The sequence below is a fragment of the Centrocercus urophasianus genome, unplaced genomic scaffold, assembly GCF_019232065.1.
Source record: "Centrocercus urophasianus isolate 14NV4802_14NV808 unplaced genomic scaffold, USGS_Curo_1.0 seq_10, whole genome shotgun sequence".
Taxonomy (NCBI): Eukaryota; Metazoa; Chordata; class Aves; order Galliformes; family Phasianidae; genus Centrocercus; species Centrocercus urophasianus.
Genome location: NW_024884142.1, coordinates 35,878,786 through 35,897,609, shown reverse-complemented (window position 1 = coordinate 35,897,609; position 18,824 = coordinate 35,878,786). Strand labels below are relative to the sequence as shown.

Below are 18,824 nucleotides of genomic sequence, written 5' to 3'. Positions count from 1 at the left end.
TGTGTTGTTATAGATCTCAAAAAGTTATTAAACTATCTCATTGCCCTAAAAGTGCTCAGTACCTGCGGGTGGAGCAGGGCAACTTAAAAGTGGCAGTTGCATCCTGCCATGTAGTTGGGACTGTGAGAAGAAAAATAGATCACCTGAGTAAGGAGGGCTAAGAAGTAAGAAGTATTCCTGAACGTCATAGATTAGGTAAGTGATTTTAAACAATAGAACCATATCCTTGAATGACAGAACTTAAAGGTCATCTAGTTCCAATCTCCATGCCTCAAATCTCAACCATTTAATAAGCAGGGGCAAAGCTAGCAATGCAAACATCTGCACACCTAAATTCAGAGCATGTAAAATGCTTGCCTTCCATCCGCTAGCTTGTGCTAGAGAAAGGCAGTAATTTCTCTAATATCTCTAACCTTCTAAATCAGAAATCCTTAAGAATCTGCAGTGATAATGAACAAACATCCAGAATTATCAAGTGTTTTTGGAGATGGTTATCTTTTGGTTGCGTAGTGAAACCAGGAGAGAAAGTCTGAACTGAGATCACAAAATTATTAATCCTGAATGGCAGGGAATCTGTATGGGTGTGAACAGTCCTTCACGTTTATCTCAGCTGGCAGAAAAATTGTGCATTCCTTTACTGTGTGTTGTCTTTCAAAATACCCCTCCTCCACACTGGAGAGTTTTCTGTTCAAAGTAAAGCAAATGAAGGCTTGCATGGATGCTCTGAGGAGCAGCTGTTCTGTCTGTTACCCCAAGGAGGTACTCTGGGGGGCTGACTGGCACACCATCATGACAGAGAGGAAGAACTTGGCTGCAGTGCAAAGGACCAGACTGATAAGTTCCTACTGTGAGATGCGGTGTGGCTTAGCTGCCATGTTTCTTAGCAACTAAGAGCTAAGATCTGGCCAAGCTGGATGCATCCCTCGATCAGGGATGTAGAGGATGTGGTCTAGAGGCATGTCCCTGATTTAAGTCTTATTCTGCTTCCCAGGGTAGGGCTTTGGTGTATCTGTTTAACTCAGTTTACCATGGAGAAGCTGTATCAATCACAGATGACTAAAGCCTACTGATTATTTCAGAAAGCACTGTTCCAGATGTTTGCAGCTTCAGAAGAGCTTTGTCTACCCCCCTGCTCTCTCATTTATGTGTTTCATACTGGGAGAATGTGGAATATAAAATCCTTGTTGTGCTGAAGTTGGCTGGAGCTTTGCCCTTAACTTAATCATGGCAGTCTGTCACTGATGGTGTCTCAGAGGAAAGACAGATGCTGTGAGGACTTAGTTGCCCTCACATGTTTTAAAATGATTCATGGTTTATTCTGCAAGTTGCTAGTGCTTTCATTTCAAGTCTATCTTCAGCTATCTTTTAGTGATAGTTATGGGTCCTTTTGCTTGATACCAGCATGCATATATGTTAATCTGCTGAGACACTGAACATTGATTGCCATCGTGTTGATGATGATCATTTAGATGACCAAAGAATCCAAAAATGCCCCAAATCCATTTCCTAGCTAAAGTTTTCACAGCCCATTAACACATTCTTATTTGTTGAGTGGATGTATGAGCATATTGTATAGAAAATAACTTGTCAGTTTCTTTTTATGACTACGTAGTCATCAAGATGGATATTTTCATTTTCAGAGAGAAATGGAAAGCACCAAGGATGCTCCTTCCTGCCTGCTTTTAGCACTGACCAGTGTTTCCATCCATCTCTGATGCCTAAGCCAAAGGATCAGGTTGGAAAAGGCAACCTCCTACTAGTTTATTGTTCAGTATGTGAATCTGTAGCGAAACTGAACAGGGCAGTCAAAATAGTTAGGTGATTGTATGGGAACTGCTGAGTCACGGCCTGAACCTCTGATTGGTCACCTGAGGCGCGCCATGAGTCAGCCAGAGGAGCACAGGTGAAGGCAATTCACCTGTGCTGCCGGAAGGGATGGAGCCTGGCTGCACCCCTCCTAGACCTATTTAAGAGCTGGCTGCCAGTGAGGAAGGATCTCTTCTGGAGATCACCTCTCTTGGTGTTTTGTGGTGAGCTCAGCCAAAGGGTGAGCCTCCCATTTTATTCTCTTTTGTTATCATTGTCCACTTTGCCTGACTCTCTTGATTATATTGTGATTGTAACCTCTTGATATCCGTTGATTATACAGTGATCTACATCCTACAGTTGTTTATCGCTGCCTGTTTTCTGTAAAAGTGCAGCAGTGGTGTCAGCCCGAACTTTTAGACGTGTGATGCTTGTACACACGGTCTTAAAACCTTCAAGTGCAGAGGCACGTAGAGTGCATTCTGCAAAGCATGTACAAAACCAGAGCCTGACTGCTGTCACAATAAACTCAACAGTACCTGCAGTTCTCAGTGGTGAGCAGGGGAGTAACTGGCTGAGCTTGCAGTCAAAAATAGCTCTTTTTAATAATTTAGCATTGTTTGCTTGCTGTATATATAAATGTTGGGTCTTAGTCTTTCTTTTCTTCTGCTCTTTCAAGCTTGCTTCAATTATTTTGTTCTGTTTTGATTTGCACATATTTATGTAGGTTCCATTGCTGTAAGTTTTGGAGGCAGTTATCGAAGCACCAAAACAATTATTACGAGGATATGCTGCTGAAATCTCATAGACAATTTTAAAATTTCCCATTGTCTTCTCATCTAATACCTTCAGCTTGCTGAAAGTATCTTATTTGTAAATGAACCAGTTGATGATAAGGTTAAAAGTCCTGCTTCCTAGGCAAGTTCTTTAGTAGCAGGAAGTCAGAAGCCTTATGCCTCCTGGGCAAATTAGTCTCTCTTTTTTTTTCTTTTCTTTTTTCAATAGAAAAGAGGGATATCTAATGTAGTTTGACTTTTAATGGAAGCATCCACTAAATTGCAGTGCTTTGCTAAATGATTAGTGAGAAATTAAGGTTGATCACAATTTAATTTTTAAAATAAAGAATTCCTGAAGAGTACCCTTGCTGAAGCAAGGTTCAGCCTGGAGAAAAGAAGGCTGTGGGGTGACCTCATTGCAGCCTTTCAATACCTAAAGGGAGCCTACAGAGGGGAGGGGAATCAACTCTTTGAAAGGGTTGATATGTGTAGGACGAGGGGAAATGGTTTTAAGTTGAGGGAGGGGAGATTTAGGTCGGACATCGGGGAAATCCTTTACCCAGAGAGTGGTGAGGTGCTGGAACAGGCTGCCCAGAGAGGCTGTGGATGCCCCGTCCTTGGAGGTGTTCAAGGCCAGGTTGGATGGGGCCCTGGGCAGCCTGGTTTAGCATTAAACATGGAGATTGGTGGCCCTGCATGTGGCAGGGGGGTTGGAGATTCATGATCCTTGAGGTCCCTTCCAACCGTGGCCATTCTGTGATTCTGTGAAGCAGAGCTACGTGTATAATATGTTTGAAGTTGACCTGAGAGTATCTCAGTCCATTTTGTGAAACTTTGCCAGGGAATTTCAAGACTAAACAAACGCGTATTTGTTACAGATATTAATGAGAAGACGGAGTTCACAGGAGCTCATTGTTACAGCAGGATGTTACTAGAGGGATTTAATTCAGATTTTTTTTATCAGAGATCTGGTTATAGATGTAAATGTTGACAATGTAATAAGTGCTTCAAATGACTGCATATTTTCCTTGTATGCGACCAGGAATGATTCTGTGTTTCAAAGTATGTATTTATGTATAATGAAGTCATGAAGCATGTTTTGTTCTCCAGTCTTGCTTAAACTCCGGAAGTAAAATTAGATGACCATTAAATTTATAAACAGTGTTATATTGTATGCTGTTATACCAGACCATGGCTTTGTGGCTGAACTTTTGGTTTATGTCGTATTCTGGGATGTCTGTTCAAAAATTCCCAGATTTAGGCTAGAAGTGTGTGAGGGAGTTGAAAAGTCTGGAGGAAAAGGACAAAAAGAAAAATAAGAAGTGATTTCGGGGGTGATGTTTGGGAAGAGGATGGAGTAGTAAAGCTTTAATGTCTTGTTTATATAACAAATTTATATGGTTCTTTCTGATCAAGCTGAAAGAAGGATAGGCTATAGTCTTGCTAGGTTCAATCTCTTGGGGATCATGACAGACCTAAACTCCATACGAAAGCAGAAGCTGTTAAAGAAGCTAAGCTGTGCAAATTAGTGAGTTCAGAAGGAGCTTGTTACCCTTAGTAGAAGGGGCACATGATATGTCTCTGAACTTCTGTTCTGGCTCCTAAATGCTCAATTATGTTTTTATAAGAGAGTGTTCAGTACAACTCTATGAATTCAAGTCATTTTTATTTACAGGGCTTTGAGGAAAGAGAATGAGCTGTTAAAATGTGAATGATATAATATAGAATAAGATGGAAATTATGCCAATGTTTTCTTGCTTCTGTTTTGTCTTTTGCTCCTGTGCTGGCATTTTAAATTCCCTACTTGCTGCTTTGACACTGGCAGCATGCCCCACTCATTCCAACCTGATTTTTCTTGCTCACTTGAGTCCATCTTTTTGATTTTGCTCCAGTAGATAAGATAAGGCATTGTGTAACGTTGGCACCCTCTCCATGATTTTCATTTCCAGTCTGACTTATCAGGGGAAAAGTGGCATATGCGTGGTTGGAAGAGGACAAGAACCACAACCTCACCAATGCTACAAAGAAAGCTAATTAATCATGTCCATAATTCCTGTATGCCTGTTTGAGTATTCACAGTGTTCACAACAGCTCTTTTCTTATGCTGAATAGAACTTGCTTAGAAGAATAGTCTCCTGAATAATGAGACAATAAAAACAGGATGAATGCTACCTGGGTTCTGTACATACCGTGCAACTCAGAATAATACATCTCTTTGTTATTATTAGTTTAGCTTAAGTCCAAATAATGATGATTTTTTTTTTTTGCCAGTAATACTTGTGGGAAATGCATGAAAGTTAAAACAAGGTCTCAGTGGAATTTTTTTGAAATCTCTGGTATTTCAGAATAATGTTCATCTATAAGTGCCCAAAATGAGGAATAATCTCAGTTAAACGATTCATTCTACCTGTGTCTGCATAAATTAGCTTAAAGAAACGTGGTCAGTGCATGTTCAAAGAATGTAATCTTGTATGTTTGGGTTCACTTTTTTGTTTCAGAAGTCAAGTGACTTACAAAACTTTAAGAGTATGGTGTATGTATTTAGGTATGCGAAAGAACTTCATTCAATTTATATATTATGTTTGTTTTTTTCTTTTCCATGCTCTTCAGAATGGGTTGCTTGTGTGAGGTCCAACTTCCTCGTTTTATGCTATCTGCATGATGTGAAGAATATCCTGCAACTTCATGATCTAGCTACTGGTACACATCTCAAGACTTTCCCATTAGAGGTTGGGAGTATTGTGGGATATAGTGGACAGAAGAAGGATAGTGAAATATTCTATCAATTTACTTCATTTTTATCTCCAGGTAAGATGTGGGGTTTTTTTTTCCACTACATATTGTGCTTTTTCCTGGGGACTTGAATTCTCTTGTTCAGTAGCTACTAAATACATCTACAATGTGTTAACTGTGTTCCCTTCCCTGGGGAAAGGGGCTGCATGCTGCAGAATCTACCAGTTGGGAAGTCCATGTTACTTAAGTAATGAGCATGTTTGAGACGTCTGTGTTTGGAAAGTACAAAGGGCTGGCTTGTACCAGAGATGACTATGGTTTGGGATATTAAGTGCCAAACCATTACCAAAATGCCATCTATGACTGCTTCTTTCATCACATGGTTTCCTAATATACACTTATTCTACCTGCTCTGAGCAGCTGTATATATGTAGAACAGCTGCTCTGCCTGTGACCACCTTGCATGGTTTCCTTTGTGCTTTCACATTACTTCAATGCTGCTGTAATGCTTCTTTATATTTTCACCTGCATTAGGCCGGCTAGTCACTATATGGCAAGTACAGTTAAATAAAATATTTCCCCGAAGGTTAGAGTATTCCTCCTTTTATTCCTCCCATTAATTCATCATTATGAAAATAAGTTTTATCAGTTTTTAAGTATTGGTTTTCATTTGTATTCTGTCGCCAATCTTTATCTTTGATTTTCCACAGTCTATAAAAATGATTTAATGAGGCAATTAACTTGTGTCAGATGTGTCCTCCTTATTTCATTTTTCAGTATAATTTTTATAGCCATAACTTCTGTAATAATTTCAGGAAACCAAAAGCAATTACCTAAAAGACACACAATACAGCAGTATTTCAATCAAGTATTGTCCACTCTGGTTAATTTTATTGCAGAGAAAATTTCTGTGGAAAGCTTACTGCCTTAAACTTTTAGTGTTTTTTACTTTAATACATGTTTAAATAGAAGTTTTATATTGCGCAAAGTCAGAGATTTTTCTCATGCAAAATCACTTGGAAAAAACACAGTTGTGTCTCAAGCAAGTGAGGCTGCCTTCAAATCTTCAGGATCAGGATGTAAAATAAATGGTAGGAGACCAAGTTCTGTTCAGTTGCATAGCTACTCTCTGCTACTCTGTCACAATCTCAAGTTGATGCCTAGCTCTTTCTCTTATCCAGGGTTCTGTTTGAATTGTAATGTCAAAATATTTTAATGTAAGGAGAAAAATGGCTCGAATAAAATTCTTAGTATAGTTATTCTTGGTCTGGTAGCTCTGGGGGAGATGTTTTAAAGTGAACTTTATACTTCTTCCAATTTTGTCAGTCTCAATAAATGCTATGTTACTTCATGAAAACAAATATTTTCTTTTTTTCCAGTTTGTTTAATCCACTTTCGATACTAACTTTGGGCAGCAAGAATTATTGTCTTTACAGAAAACCTTTGCACCCCTCTTAGATTAAATGTATCGTATTTTTTAAGAAGTGTTAACTGAAGGAGTTATCAGGAGCTTTTTTTCCCACCCTGCTGAATTATCATTCATAACTCCATCACAGTGCCTATCATCCTTTTAACAATGCCCCTTACTTGAAGCTGACAAAGTTGCACTCTGTTGTAGGTATTATATATCACTGTGATCTGACTAAAGAGGAACTGGAGCCAAGAGTTTTTCGGGAGGTGACTGTGAAAGGATTTGATCCTTCGGTTTACCAGACAATTCAGGTAATAAATGCAATTCCTTCCATCTGCTTGTAAACACTTAGATGAATGTTTAACGAAATTGTGCTTGGCTGAAGGTGAAGTGATTTCTTTAGCTTCAGAGCCCTACAGGGTTTTTTATAGATACCTGCTGCGAGCTCGTAATAAATACTGTGGTTAAAAATATTATGTGAAATACACATTTTAAGTAACAAGTGATCTTGCCACTAAACACAGCTTTGGTAAACGCCGATAAGGTATTGGGCCCTGGTTTGGACTTTAAGAAAACAGTATCTAGGAATGACTTGTACAAATTCATTGAAGTAATTAGGAATGTCGTTACATCCTAATGCATAGCAGATTTAATCCCTGCAATTTATAGAAGAAAATTTGGAAAGTGGTTTAGTTACTTTATACATAGGATTTTGCAATTGTAGAATAAGAGCAGAATAGAAGATCTCTGTTTCTATAGCCAAAAGTATAGCAGGAACCAATGCCTAGAAGTGGAACTTAAATAAACTTAGTGTGGAAAAATAGGAAATTACCTCGGAGATACTATAGTGAAGTGTAACACTTTTCAATGGAGTCTTGGAAAGGAGATGCTATCTTTCTTAATCTCTTATTTTATTTTGCCCCAGTACATATACAGGACAGACTCTGTAAAAGCAGAGAGACAGTTCGGTATGCTCATGTTGCTGCTGTAAGCAAATCATCTATTTGTCCACGCATCTGCAGACAGAAATAAGAGTTCTGCAGATGACAGTTTGGTATAAGTGTTCTCACAGAGTCTGTTTCAGTCAACTTCATTTCAGAGACTTGCACAGAATTACTTTGGGGCATAGTGAGCTGAAAAAGAGGAGAGCATTTTTTTTAGGGAAGAACTTGGTACAAATATAATGCTGACATGAAACTTAAGGATAGTAATGGAATACAAATACCCATCTAATGAAGAGTTTTGAAGGGCTTGCCATAAATAAGAAATAATGCATTTTTCTAGTAAATCATATTTTATGACTGGAAAAACAAAATCTCATTTTATATTTAAATCAATTACATGCTAAATTAGGGTAAGGTTAGAGTAGTAATGCACATCATTTCAAAAAGGAAGCATGCTTTGCTATTCCCTGTGCAAACCTCTACTCTGTGAATCTCTGGCGGAGTGGAAGTCAGTATTATTGTTCTGATTTTCTCCTTACTCCTACTCAGAGCTAGCTCTAGGTAAATGTGACCTGTGCAGTTACAATAGGATCATAAAGTGTTCAAAGAACACTCTTGGATAACCACTCATTCAGCTTTGCCTTTTGTCAGCAAATTAGTCCATTGTGGTAACACCTTTGAAATTATTTCTGCAGTCATTGGAATTGATGATTCACTGTGAATTACATTGTTCAGATTCAGGAGGAACTCTCAAATGAGCTGTGAAGGCAGCTGCTTGTTGCAGCTGTGACTGCGACTATTTGGTCACCTTTGTAGTAACCTGGCCTGACATGCTGCATGCTTTTGCACAAACCCAGTCCTCATCCCCATTGGTGGAATCCCACATGGACCTTTAATATTTGTGCTAAATCGGATTTGGATGAGAGAAAGATAAATGGTGGCTCATCAAAGGAATTTATAAATGGCTGTCAACCTTGCATATCCATTTCAAAAATCAGGCACTGGTTCAGGGAACTGTGGAAGAAACTGAAAATTAAGAATGCAAGAAAAATCTGAAGTTAGGCAAAGGCTATTGATTATAGAAGCACCAGCAGCATTATGAAGTTCATGACATAACTTTAATTTCCATCAGAATTACTAACGTAGTAAAGAAAAATGTAGTTGGCTCTGTTCCAGTGTATGACCTTAGGGAAAAGCAGGTCCCCTGCAAAGATTATTTTTTTTATTCTTGTATACCTGAAGAAACATCTCTTCCTAGATTTGTCTGTATAACATATATGAAACTTTAATGACCTGTTGTTTTCTTAGCAGTCTTTGAATATAACTGTATTAAGAAGACTTGAACTGAAATTGTAAGGTGTCATGAGTGTGAAATCCGAATTATGGCAGCTGGAAAATGTCACAGTGCCTGCTTTTTGCTCTCCTGGATCACCTGTAAAGCTTCTTTCACAGACTCCTTGCACTTACAAGTATAGACCAGTAACAAAGTTTGCTTTCTGTATATAAATTTTCAAGAACCATAGAATGGTTTGTGTTGGAAGAGACCTTTAAGATCATCTAATTCCAACCTCCCTGCTACAGGCAGGGACACCTCCCTCTAGACCAGGTTGCTCACAGCCCCATCCATCCTGGCCTTGAATGCTTCCAGGCAGGGGAAATCCACAACCTCTCTGGACAACCTGTTCCAGTGTCTTACCACATTCACAGGTGGAATGTCTTACTAATATTTTATCCTGGCTACATTTGTTAAATGTTATACTATATAGTGTTAGTAACTTCTTCCTACCAAATGCTTCCTGATATTTCTTTGCATCACTGAATGCTTTGATCCATCAAATGACAGACTTTGGGAAGTAGCCAAAAGCCATGAGTGAATTTTTCAGGAACTTTGCTTTTGCCAAGAGCCTTCATGTTTATTGCATAGATAATTCAACTGCTGCTTTAAATATAAAAGGTTTGTATTTTATCTTTACAAACTAAGTGCTTATATGCCTCTCCATATTAACACCTCACTGTGACACTTAATCATAGGTAAAAGTTGTCTGTCCTGGCTCAGAACTCACCTACTTCTAGGCTGATATGCAGTCAAATATTGCTTAGCTCCTTTTGCCGTTTTTTGAATACCTTTCAGGACTATCCTTAATGTACATAGGTAGCTCCAAAAGTGATGCCTCCTATTTATTTACATAGAAGCTATGATAGATACAAAGAGCAAAATAATATTATTTGGTAAGAGTACATTTTCAACTACAAAACACTATTTTTCTGACTTAGTCATCACCGTTAGCTATGCATTTTTGCTAGTGATGAACAAGATCCTGTGTGCTGCACTTACTAAAATCTTCACCAATAGAGATGTCACACTGTCACCACTGCTGAAATGCACCACCTGTCACCTCAATGTGCTGATGTCCACTGTTTGGTCTCCACAAACTCTCAGCAAGCATTGATGAATGACAATTGGTGCAGTGTTTTATGCACGGAGCAAATTTGTTACACATCTTTGCTTCACCTACATTTCCATGTCAAATACCATTTTGTCAGACCACCCCTCTGCTGCCATCTGTCACACTGCATTGGCAGGAAGATTTGTGCTCTACTGCTATACCACCAACATGTGCCTCTGATATCATAAGCCAACATAGCAAAATAGGAGGCATTACTTTCAGAGCAGCCCTCATAGTTTGATGTGAACCAAACACATATGCTGCTATTGACAGATGAAGTTTGAATTAGCTCTTGCAAAAGAACTGTGAAATTCATAGCACAACTTAATTTGTTTTGGAAACAGTTGCTGTTCAGAGGCTGTTGTGAAGAAGGACAAGTCTTTAAAAGCGTATCTGTTTTCTTGAGGCTGTGATTCTCTCTTGCAGAAATTGTTTTTACAAGTGAAGTGATTTTCATAAGATGTTCTGTTGTTCTGCCTTTCAGCCCCATCTGCACTCCTTTGCAGCACTGATTTCAAGTTACGATTCATTGATGAGGGAAAATTAGCCTCCAAACATTCTAATTCCTAGTGGAACTTAGCACTGTACAGTTTGCCACAGTTATTAATCTCTGTTTCAGGAAAATAAAACACAGAAGATGAGTCAGGCTGGAGATTGATTGACAGAGCTGTGGGAGAGATTTGTGCACAGCACCTGCCCACGCTATTCCTGGATTTTGCTGTTGCTGTTAAGAGTCCGTTCACGAGCATTAAATGCTCTCATTAAAATGTAGAGTAAAAAGGGCAGCAGAAGAAAGCAGTGTCCTATGAAAGATGTAGTAAGCTCAACCTGCTTAGCAATACAAGAGCTGATGTTATCACTTTTTTTCAGTGTGGATAGGAGATAGAAGCAATAAGACGACGACTAATTCTCATCTAATAGGTACAGAGAGGTCACTGGGTTTTGGAGAGCTACTGAATTTTGGTTCAGTAGCTGGGTCAGCTGTGTTTCTTATATCAGAGGGGAAAAGTGCATTCATTTTACACTGAATTTGTGCACAAAAAAATAATTCTTCCCATTTCAGAACTTAATTTTTGAGGAGCTGGACTTCCTTGTTTTTAACAGCATATGGAATTTGACTCCCATCTTTATCTCACCGGATGAGAGAATAGAATTAATACTTGGGGAAACAAGTTGTTTATTATTGCTTGTTTCAGTTTTATTCATTTTTATTTCCTTGTGGTTTCATATTGCAGTGGGGAAGAAGACTAAGAAATACTGTGGGGGAGAAGGGGATGTTAGGAAGGAAGTGCATGGGTTTTAGTGCTTGCCACAGTGTAGCAGACCATCTACCCCCTTCCAAGTGGAAAATAAACTCTGGACTGTTTCACTTTTCATCAGAACTCCCCAGATGAGACTGAAATCTTCAGCTTAGAGCTTTTCTGGTGCTTTGGTAATGGCTGTGGTTTTGGCACTTAGTCAACAGTCTTGCTCTGGATGGCATCAGCAAAATCACAGTGACAACTGTGGCAGCATTGGCAGTGTGCCTGTGTGAATTTAACTTGTTACACCCTCTGCATGTGATTGCTATGGGCACCACTTTAATCTGCCATTAACTTTTCTGCTTACAGGTCAGTGAGGAAGCAACTCAAAACATGGTCTTTTGGTTTTAAGGCTGTGTAACTCTTTAAAGCCAGAAGATAGTATATTGAAAAATGACTTATTGCAGCCATATTGCATTCCATTTTAAGGTGAAAATTTGTGCTTGTGAAGGACGTTATGTCTAGAAGAGCAACAAGTGAAGAATTTCCCATACTGACCTTAAATGGTCTTGAATTTTTGAAGCCTGCCTAAACAGAGTAGAATTTTACTCTGTGCCCAGTATACTTTAAGCAGCAGCATCCAATGCACTCAGATAATTCATACCAGTAATTCTGTCAGACAGTGATATTTCCTAAGTCTGCAGTTGAATAGAGGAGGAATCAGATCTTCATATTCCAAGCAGGAGGGATGTAGCAATTGAATTCGAACTGGATTGGCAAAGAAAGCAATGCAGTTTTCCTGTTTTAAGACCTAAATGTCCAAAGTTGCTCCCTCCCCTTCTTACATACTACAGAGGATTGCTGTACAGTTTAGATGTTGGGAGTTTGTGTTCAGCAGAATGCAGAACAATAGAAATGTTGTTTAGTGTGGAGGAGTACAGAACTGCTGTTAGGAAGAATTAATACAATACCAGACCACACAGTGTGGATGGATGATATTAAAATACCAGTCTTTTCTTTTTTTTTTTGGATCATCATACAGGCTTTGTGATTCGCTATTCCCAAGCTTTCTAATATCAGATTTTGTTTATTTTTCTGCTAAATGTGCAGGGAATTGAAGAACTTCTTAAAATGCTAGTTTGCAGAACCTTCTTGAGCCAGCATTGTGTGCTTGCAGCCCGGAAGGCCAACTGTGTTCTGGGCTGCATTAAAAAAAGGTTCGTCCAGCAGGGAGAGGGAGGTGATTGTCCTCCTCTACTCAGCTCTTGTGAGGCCCCAGCTGGAGTACTGCGTCCAGGCCTGGGGCCCCCAGCACAGGAAGGACGTGGAGTTCTTCGAACAGGTCCAGAGGAGGGCTGCTAAGATGATAAGGGCTAGAGCACCTCTCCCATGAGGAAAGGTTGAGGGAACTGGGCTTGTTTAGCTTGGAGAAGAGAAGGCTCTGTGGAGACCTCATTGTGGCCTTCCAGTACTTGAAGGGAGCATATAAACAGGGGGGGGAATGGCTGTTTGTAAGGGTGGGTTTTGATAGGACAAGGAGGAATGGTTTTACACTGAGACAGCGGAGGTTTAGGTTAGATATTAAGAGGAAGTTCTTCACCCAGAGACTGGTGATGCACTGGAACAGGTTGCCCAAGGAGGTTGTGGATGCCCCATCCCTGGAGGCATTTAAGACCAAGCTGCATGTGACTCTGGGCAGCCTGGTCTGGTGGTTGGTGACCCTGCACAGAAGGGGGGTTGAAACTTGACGATCACTGTCGTCCTTTTCAATCCAGGCCATTCTGTGATTCATATTAAATTATCATAGCATAACTAAGATGTGTTATGAAATATTCTTATGCCTTACTCAGTCGAATCTTTGATTGAACTTGTAATGGTTGTTTTTGTAATGAATATTAGTTAGCATGCTTGATCCCAAGCTGCATTACATGCTCCATTTCTTTCTCAGAATTTCCTAAAACACAACATAGAATCACATGGATTAAAACAGAGTTTAGTTATTGAACCTAGTATAGAGAATCTGTTTTGGTATGCAGGAGCTTTATACAACTGTAAAGGAGTTTAAATGATTATTTTACAACCTTCCATGTCTTAAGTTATTGCATTGTTAGCAGTGAATAAAAACAGATTCCTACAGTAAATGACTGAGTGCATTTTACCATAAAAAAAAATATATATTAAAAGTGTTATTTACTCAAACATCTTAAATGAACATCTGTTTAAATCCTCACGAATCTCAGTAGGTAGATTCTTTACTGATGTAGAAGAATTAAAATGAGAGTTCTGTTGTAGTAAAATGCTTATTATTCATCCTCTTCTAAACAAATTGCTGAAGATCTTTCCATTCTTTTTTTTTTTTTTTTTTTAGCTTTCATATTCACTCCTGTGGTAGTTCTTACATCCAGTAATTAGCCATGGACATCACTGTTTTAATTAACTCTCTTAAAAAATAAGTAAGAGTTCTGATGATTCTCAGTGGAAATACTCTCACAGCTCTTATTTTCCCTTTTGTATAAGCAACTTGGTGTTATTACTCAAAGGTACTGAGGAGTACTAACTCCATTTTATAGGAATAAAAATGTTCAGAATGAGATGTCTGTGGTTACACACTGATGTGCTAGGGTTATTTTTGGATATAGGTTGCTCTTCTTTTTGCTGATCTCAGGAGTTGACTCTTCAGACTTGATCAGAAAACTGGTAAATAAGTTTCTGTTATCGCATGTGCCAGTTCATAAAACTTTAGCATCAAACGTACAGAAGAAAAACAAACAAAACAACAAAAACCAACCCTAAACGCGCGAGTGGGAGCGCCCACTCCCAATATCTCCAACAATATTAAATCCTGACATAACAATATCTTTTGATAAGTACAGTGTGCGTGTCTCATAGAGTGCAGAATAAACAGTCGCATTCTATAAAGGTGAAGGATCAAATGCAGAGAGTGCTTCTACAAATAACTACTGTTCCCAACCTTCCTTATAGCTCTTCACGTCTTGTTCAGACCCAAGCAGTCATAAAAGTAGAACATTTCATCATGGTAAGGACTGTATGTGTAACTGTCCTCTAAAAGAAAGGAGTGATAACTATCAGTTTTCTCTGTCTCTTTCTTGAGACAATCAGCTTCACTGGCATGCCAGCGCACTGTTCATAAGGAGAGTGCTCATCTGCAAGTATAGGAATATTTTTTTTAATCCATCCTGCTCGCTTATCACTTTGCCTCACAAAGCCTATCCCAGGAGTGGGTTAAATTGTGATTTAATGCTGCACTGAAGACAGTTCTCTCTGGGACTGTAGTCATTAGTTTTATTCACTTCGTTCGCTGGCAAAAGGACATTAGATGATTACAGCTGTCAGACCTCACTGATGCAGATCAGAATTCAAGGCACCGATTTGGCATGGAAAGGCATTGCATTCTAGTACTAGGCTACTGAGATAATCAGGCTATTCAGAGATCTGATGGCAAGTTTATCTTTTTTACTATTTTGCTAGTGGTGTTGTATAGTCATTAAATCATCAAGAAGAGGACTTGCACTTAATAAATTGTATGGGTAAGTATCTGTCTTTGCCACTGGATGATTTTGAAATTGGAACAGATTTGCGAAACAGAAGTAATTGTAGTTGCTTACTTGTTAATGAGGTCCATGCTACTTATAAACATGGAGTGCTTAATATTTTACAGGCATTCATGCAACTGTAGTATATATTCACTTTTTATTATACATAAATATTTAAAACATTTTCTGAAACGTAACTGATACAAACTTGCAATTAGTTGGTGGATTTTTGAAAGTATTTCTGTTCTCACCAGCTGTTCCTGAAGATTTTTCTATGATTCTGTGAAATTTTATTACATCGTGGCTTTATGAAAGGCAGAAAGGAAGCTTGTTCACTTTCATTCCATTTATTTTCTTTACTTATGAAGCTTCTCTTCCTGGGTTCGTATAGAGTATAAGTTGAAATGATCTTTTGAGGTTATTTTTCACGTTGCAGTTAAAGAGGTTGGATTCTCTCTTTTCCTACAAGAGGAAAGGAACCAACTATTACTGCCTAGCAGGGGATGTTGCAGTCATGAACAGAAAAACCTCTGGCAGAGCTGCTGTGATAACAGGACGGAAAAACTGGGAAAGGGAAGAAACTGCCGTGTGTGCATGCAGTGGCAATGTGGTCATGGATCCATCGTGACTTCTAAGACAGGTCACAGTTATGGCTTCTAAGACAGGCCACTTCTGCCCGTAGTGTATGTAGTAGTATATTCCTGACTGGCTTTTGTCTGCGTGGTTTCCCTAGGCAATTTGTCCCAGTGTTTCACTGCATTTATTGTTAAAAAGCTCTTTTTTGCAGGGGAAAGAGGAGTCTGCCACAAGGTTTCACCTATATTCCCTTGCTATGCTTGCTATGTATTCCCTTGTGTCTCACAGACAGGGAAGACAGATAATTCTCTTTCTACTTATAGTAAACTGTCACTATGTGTCTCTTCAGTTCTTTTCTTTAGAATATAAACATCTGCAATCTGTTCAGTTTTTCTAGGCAGTTTTATCTTCTGCTCTTCTTTTCCCTGGATTCTCTAAATGTCCAGGATGTGATGTGACATGCTAAGCAAAGTAACTGTAGCTGAGGTTTACAAATGCTGAGTACAGTAGAAAGAGTTGTTTCATTTGTTGTATTCATGTTGTAGGAAAGACTTCTGCTTGTATGTGCCAGTTAAAGAGTTTTTTCTTGCCTAAAAATTCTTTGCTCAAGTTCATTTAGACGTGTTCTGTAACTCTCGTATGCTTCTCTGAATTATTTACTCAGTTCTTTCCTATCCTGCAGGCGATTGTACCTGTCCGAACATCATGCTGCATTTCTTGCCTTACTGGATTTTATTTTACTTTTTCGTGTAGCTTTGCCTTGTGTTCTCTTTGCAAAAAGCACTCCCTTGCCACCTCTTTTCTGCAGGAGACTCTTAGTGTTTCCTGTTAGTAATGAAACTTCCCCACAGTTCCCCATATTCCGCTTAGACACTTCACAGTGAGTGAATTTCTCATCCTGAACGATGTCCTTGTGGGCCACCAAGGAACTGGGGTGTTTTCAGAACAGAAATGGTTCTGGCAGAGCTGAGGGGTTTGTATTTGGGAGCCCCAGGCCTCTAAGCACACACAAGTTAGTAACTAGCTTATATTAAGCTTGACGTACAACTGATGCAGAAACACTTAAGTTAGTACAGAAGCCTACAGAGAACAAACTAGAAGTTATCGCTCCTTTATTTACTTGTGTTATTGGAGCACTTTGACAGCTTAGTCGTGGACTGTATTCACCTGTGCACCTAAGTGCTATGTACAGACAGCCTGTTAGCAGGGCTCCTTGCCCAACCACACCTTGAAAGCAAGACAGATCAAGTAATTATGTTTCTGGATGGTTAATAATAGTAACTGTGTATTAACTACATAGAGGCATTGGAACCTAATTATAATTAGCAATATTTAAAAGTAGTGAAAAATACCCTTGAATTTTTTACATATATTATAAAAGCCTGATGAAGTTCTACTTGATCCTTAGTGACAGAAAATTTTAATTTCTGTTGTTAATTAACATTAATCACCCTGGTGGAAGATAGATAGAGTTGAGTGGTGAATATTACTGTTAAATAGTAATTCCAGTTGTTGGGAAAATCTAAAAGACTTACTTCAAACACTGTAACTAAGTTGTCTGTAACCTGGGAGCCCTCTACCAAGTAAGTAAAGCTTAGGAAAGGATGGATATTATGCAAGATGATCATATAACAGCTGTGAGCTATATTAAAATGACACAATCTTGGTGCATTTTGAAAGAATGCTTTTTTCCAGGAAAAAGCAGGGAAAGTAGCAGCTCGCTTTCCAACCAGCACAATTCAGTCACTAATTACATGAGGTTTTTTTTCCTTTGGATATTCATCTATCTGTGATCCAGTACAAATTCATCATGGCACAATTTTATTAAGGGTAATCTAGTTTGCAGCTTCGTTTATTAGTTGATTTTATTTTATAAACACTGCCTGGAGGTATTGATAGAATATCATCTTTCCTTTGATTAATTATTTCTGCTCTGTCCTGGAGGCATATCTTAGAAAATTTATGGGACAGGGGAAACCTCCTAGAAGCGTAATTATAGTTCACAGCAACTAGTTTTTTTACCCATATAGATGAATTATATCAAGAAGTAGATTTCCTTAGTTCTGACTTGCTCTTCTCACATACACAGTAAAATGGATGGATAAATTCTTCCTGACAAGTACAGTTTGCTTTTTGGCTAAATGCTTTTGGAAGTGATAGCACAAAGTGTTCAGTGTATTTTAATGACTTAAAATACACAAGATACAAAAAAGATTCAAAGGTTAATGGTAGAATCCCTGGAACTGAGGAATCTTTTACTGGTAGGAACATCCCTGAAGTTATTCTTCCACTTCTTGGTGCATTTTTGAACTACAAGCAGTCACTGAAGTTGACTTGCAGTAGTTAGATGTTTCATCTGTTTTGTGATTATTAGTATTTGAATTCTTAGACTGATATTAAAGTTTGTTGAATTTTCCCACCTTTTCAGATATTCCCCATGAAAGAAAAGATCGGTCCAAGTTGTCCATAGCTTTACTGTTTAAATAAACAAGTTTCTCCTTCTTCCTCTTGTTTTTTCCTCCTTGTTCCAATATTATTATAGAGATGCATTAGCACACCTCTTGGTGTTCCTATTATGAAGTACCTTCAAGCCTTGTTATGATGTCTGTCTGGAAATTACATCATAAAGTGAAATTTTTTGTAGGCTTTCATTGTACTACTTTAGTTGTCATTCCCTCCCTCCTTCCCCCCCCTTCCCTCCCGTTGTTAAAGCAATATAAAAAAAACAAACAAAACAAAAAACATCACAGAGAACTGCAAATCTGAAAACAACAAATGAGCCTGAAGTGCTGTCTCTCCTACAAGAATGTGGTCACCACTTTTCAGTCATTGAAATCAGTTTGATCTGATCCTTAAAATTATTTTCTTCTGAACTGGCACTCTTAGGTATTTTCTAGGACTTCCAATTTTTTTCTTGACTGCTTTTCAGATGGTGTCTTGTTTTGTTTGTTTGTTTGTTTTTCCCTTCTGCAGCCTTTTGTTTGTTTTAATCTTCTAAATTAAAGTTTAAGTCCCAAAAATTTAAATTTTATAAATATAATTTGAATGAGAAACCTCATGCAAAAGTGCTTCGAAGTGCTTCTAAGTGTCCTGTTGTTTTTCAGGAAGTTCTTCAGAATTCTGTAACATTCATTGTCCACAATAGATGATATGTTTCTTTTCAAGCCAAAGTGTAGAAGTCAAGGGTTTTGCTGTGCTAACTACATGTGAAACTTTTCTTGGTGTGTAGTGATTTATGGTGCCTCTGGTTTTGAGTTGCCAGCAACATCTCTAAACAGATAACTCTGAAATTATTCAGCTATCAGAAGTCATTGACCAAGCTTCTTGGCAACCTAA

The 18,824-nt window shown here is 38.5% G+C and overlaps 1 protein-coding gene across 1 annotated transcript in view; it reads left to right on the top strand.

Annotated features, from left to right (window-relative positions):
* Positions 1-18,824, top strand: part of LOC122158528 (prolyl endopeptidase) — a 94,657-nt gene that overhangs the window by 52,333 nt on the left and 23,500 nt on the right. Inside the window, exons 9-10 of the mRNA XM_042815266.1 lie at positions 5,193-5,390; positions 6,934-7,037. Coding sequence (XP_042671200.1) covers positions 5,193-5,390; positions 6,934-7,037 — 302 coding nt within the window. The remainder of the gene's footprint in view (positions 1-5,192; positions 5,391-6,933; positions 7,038-18,824) is intronic.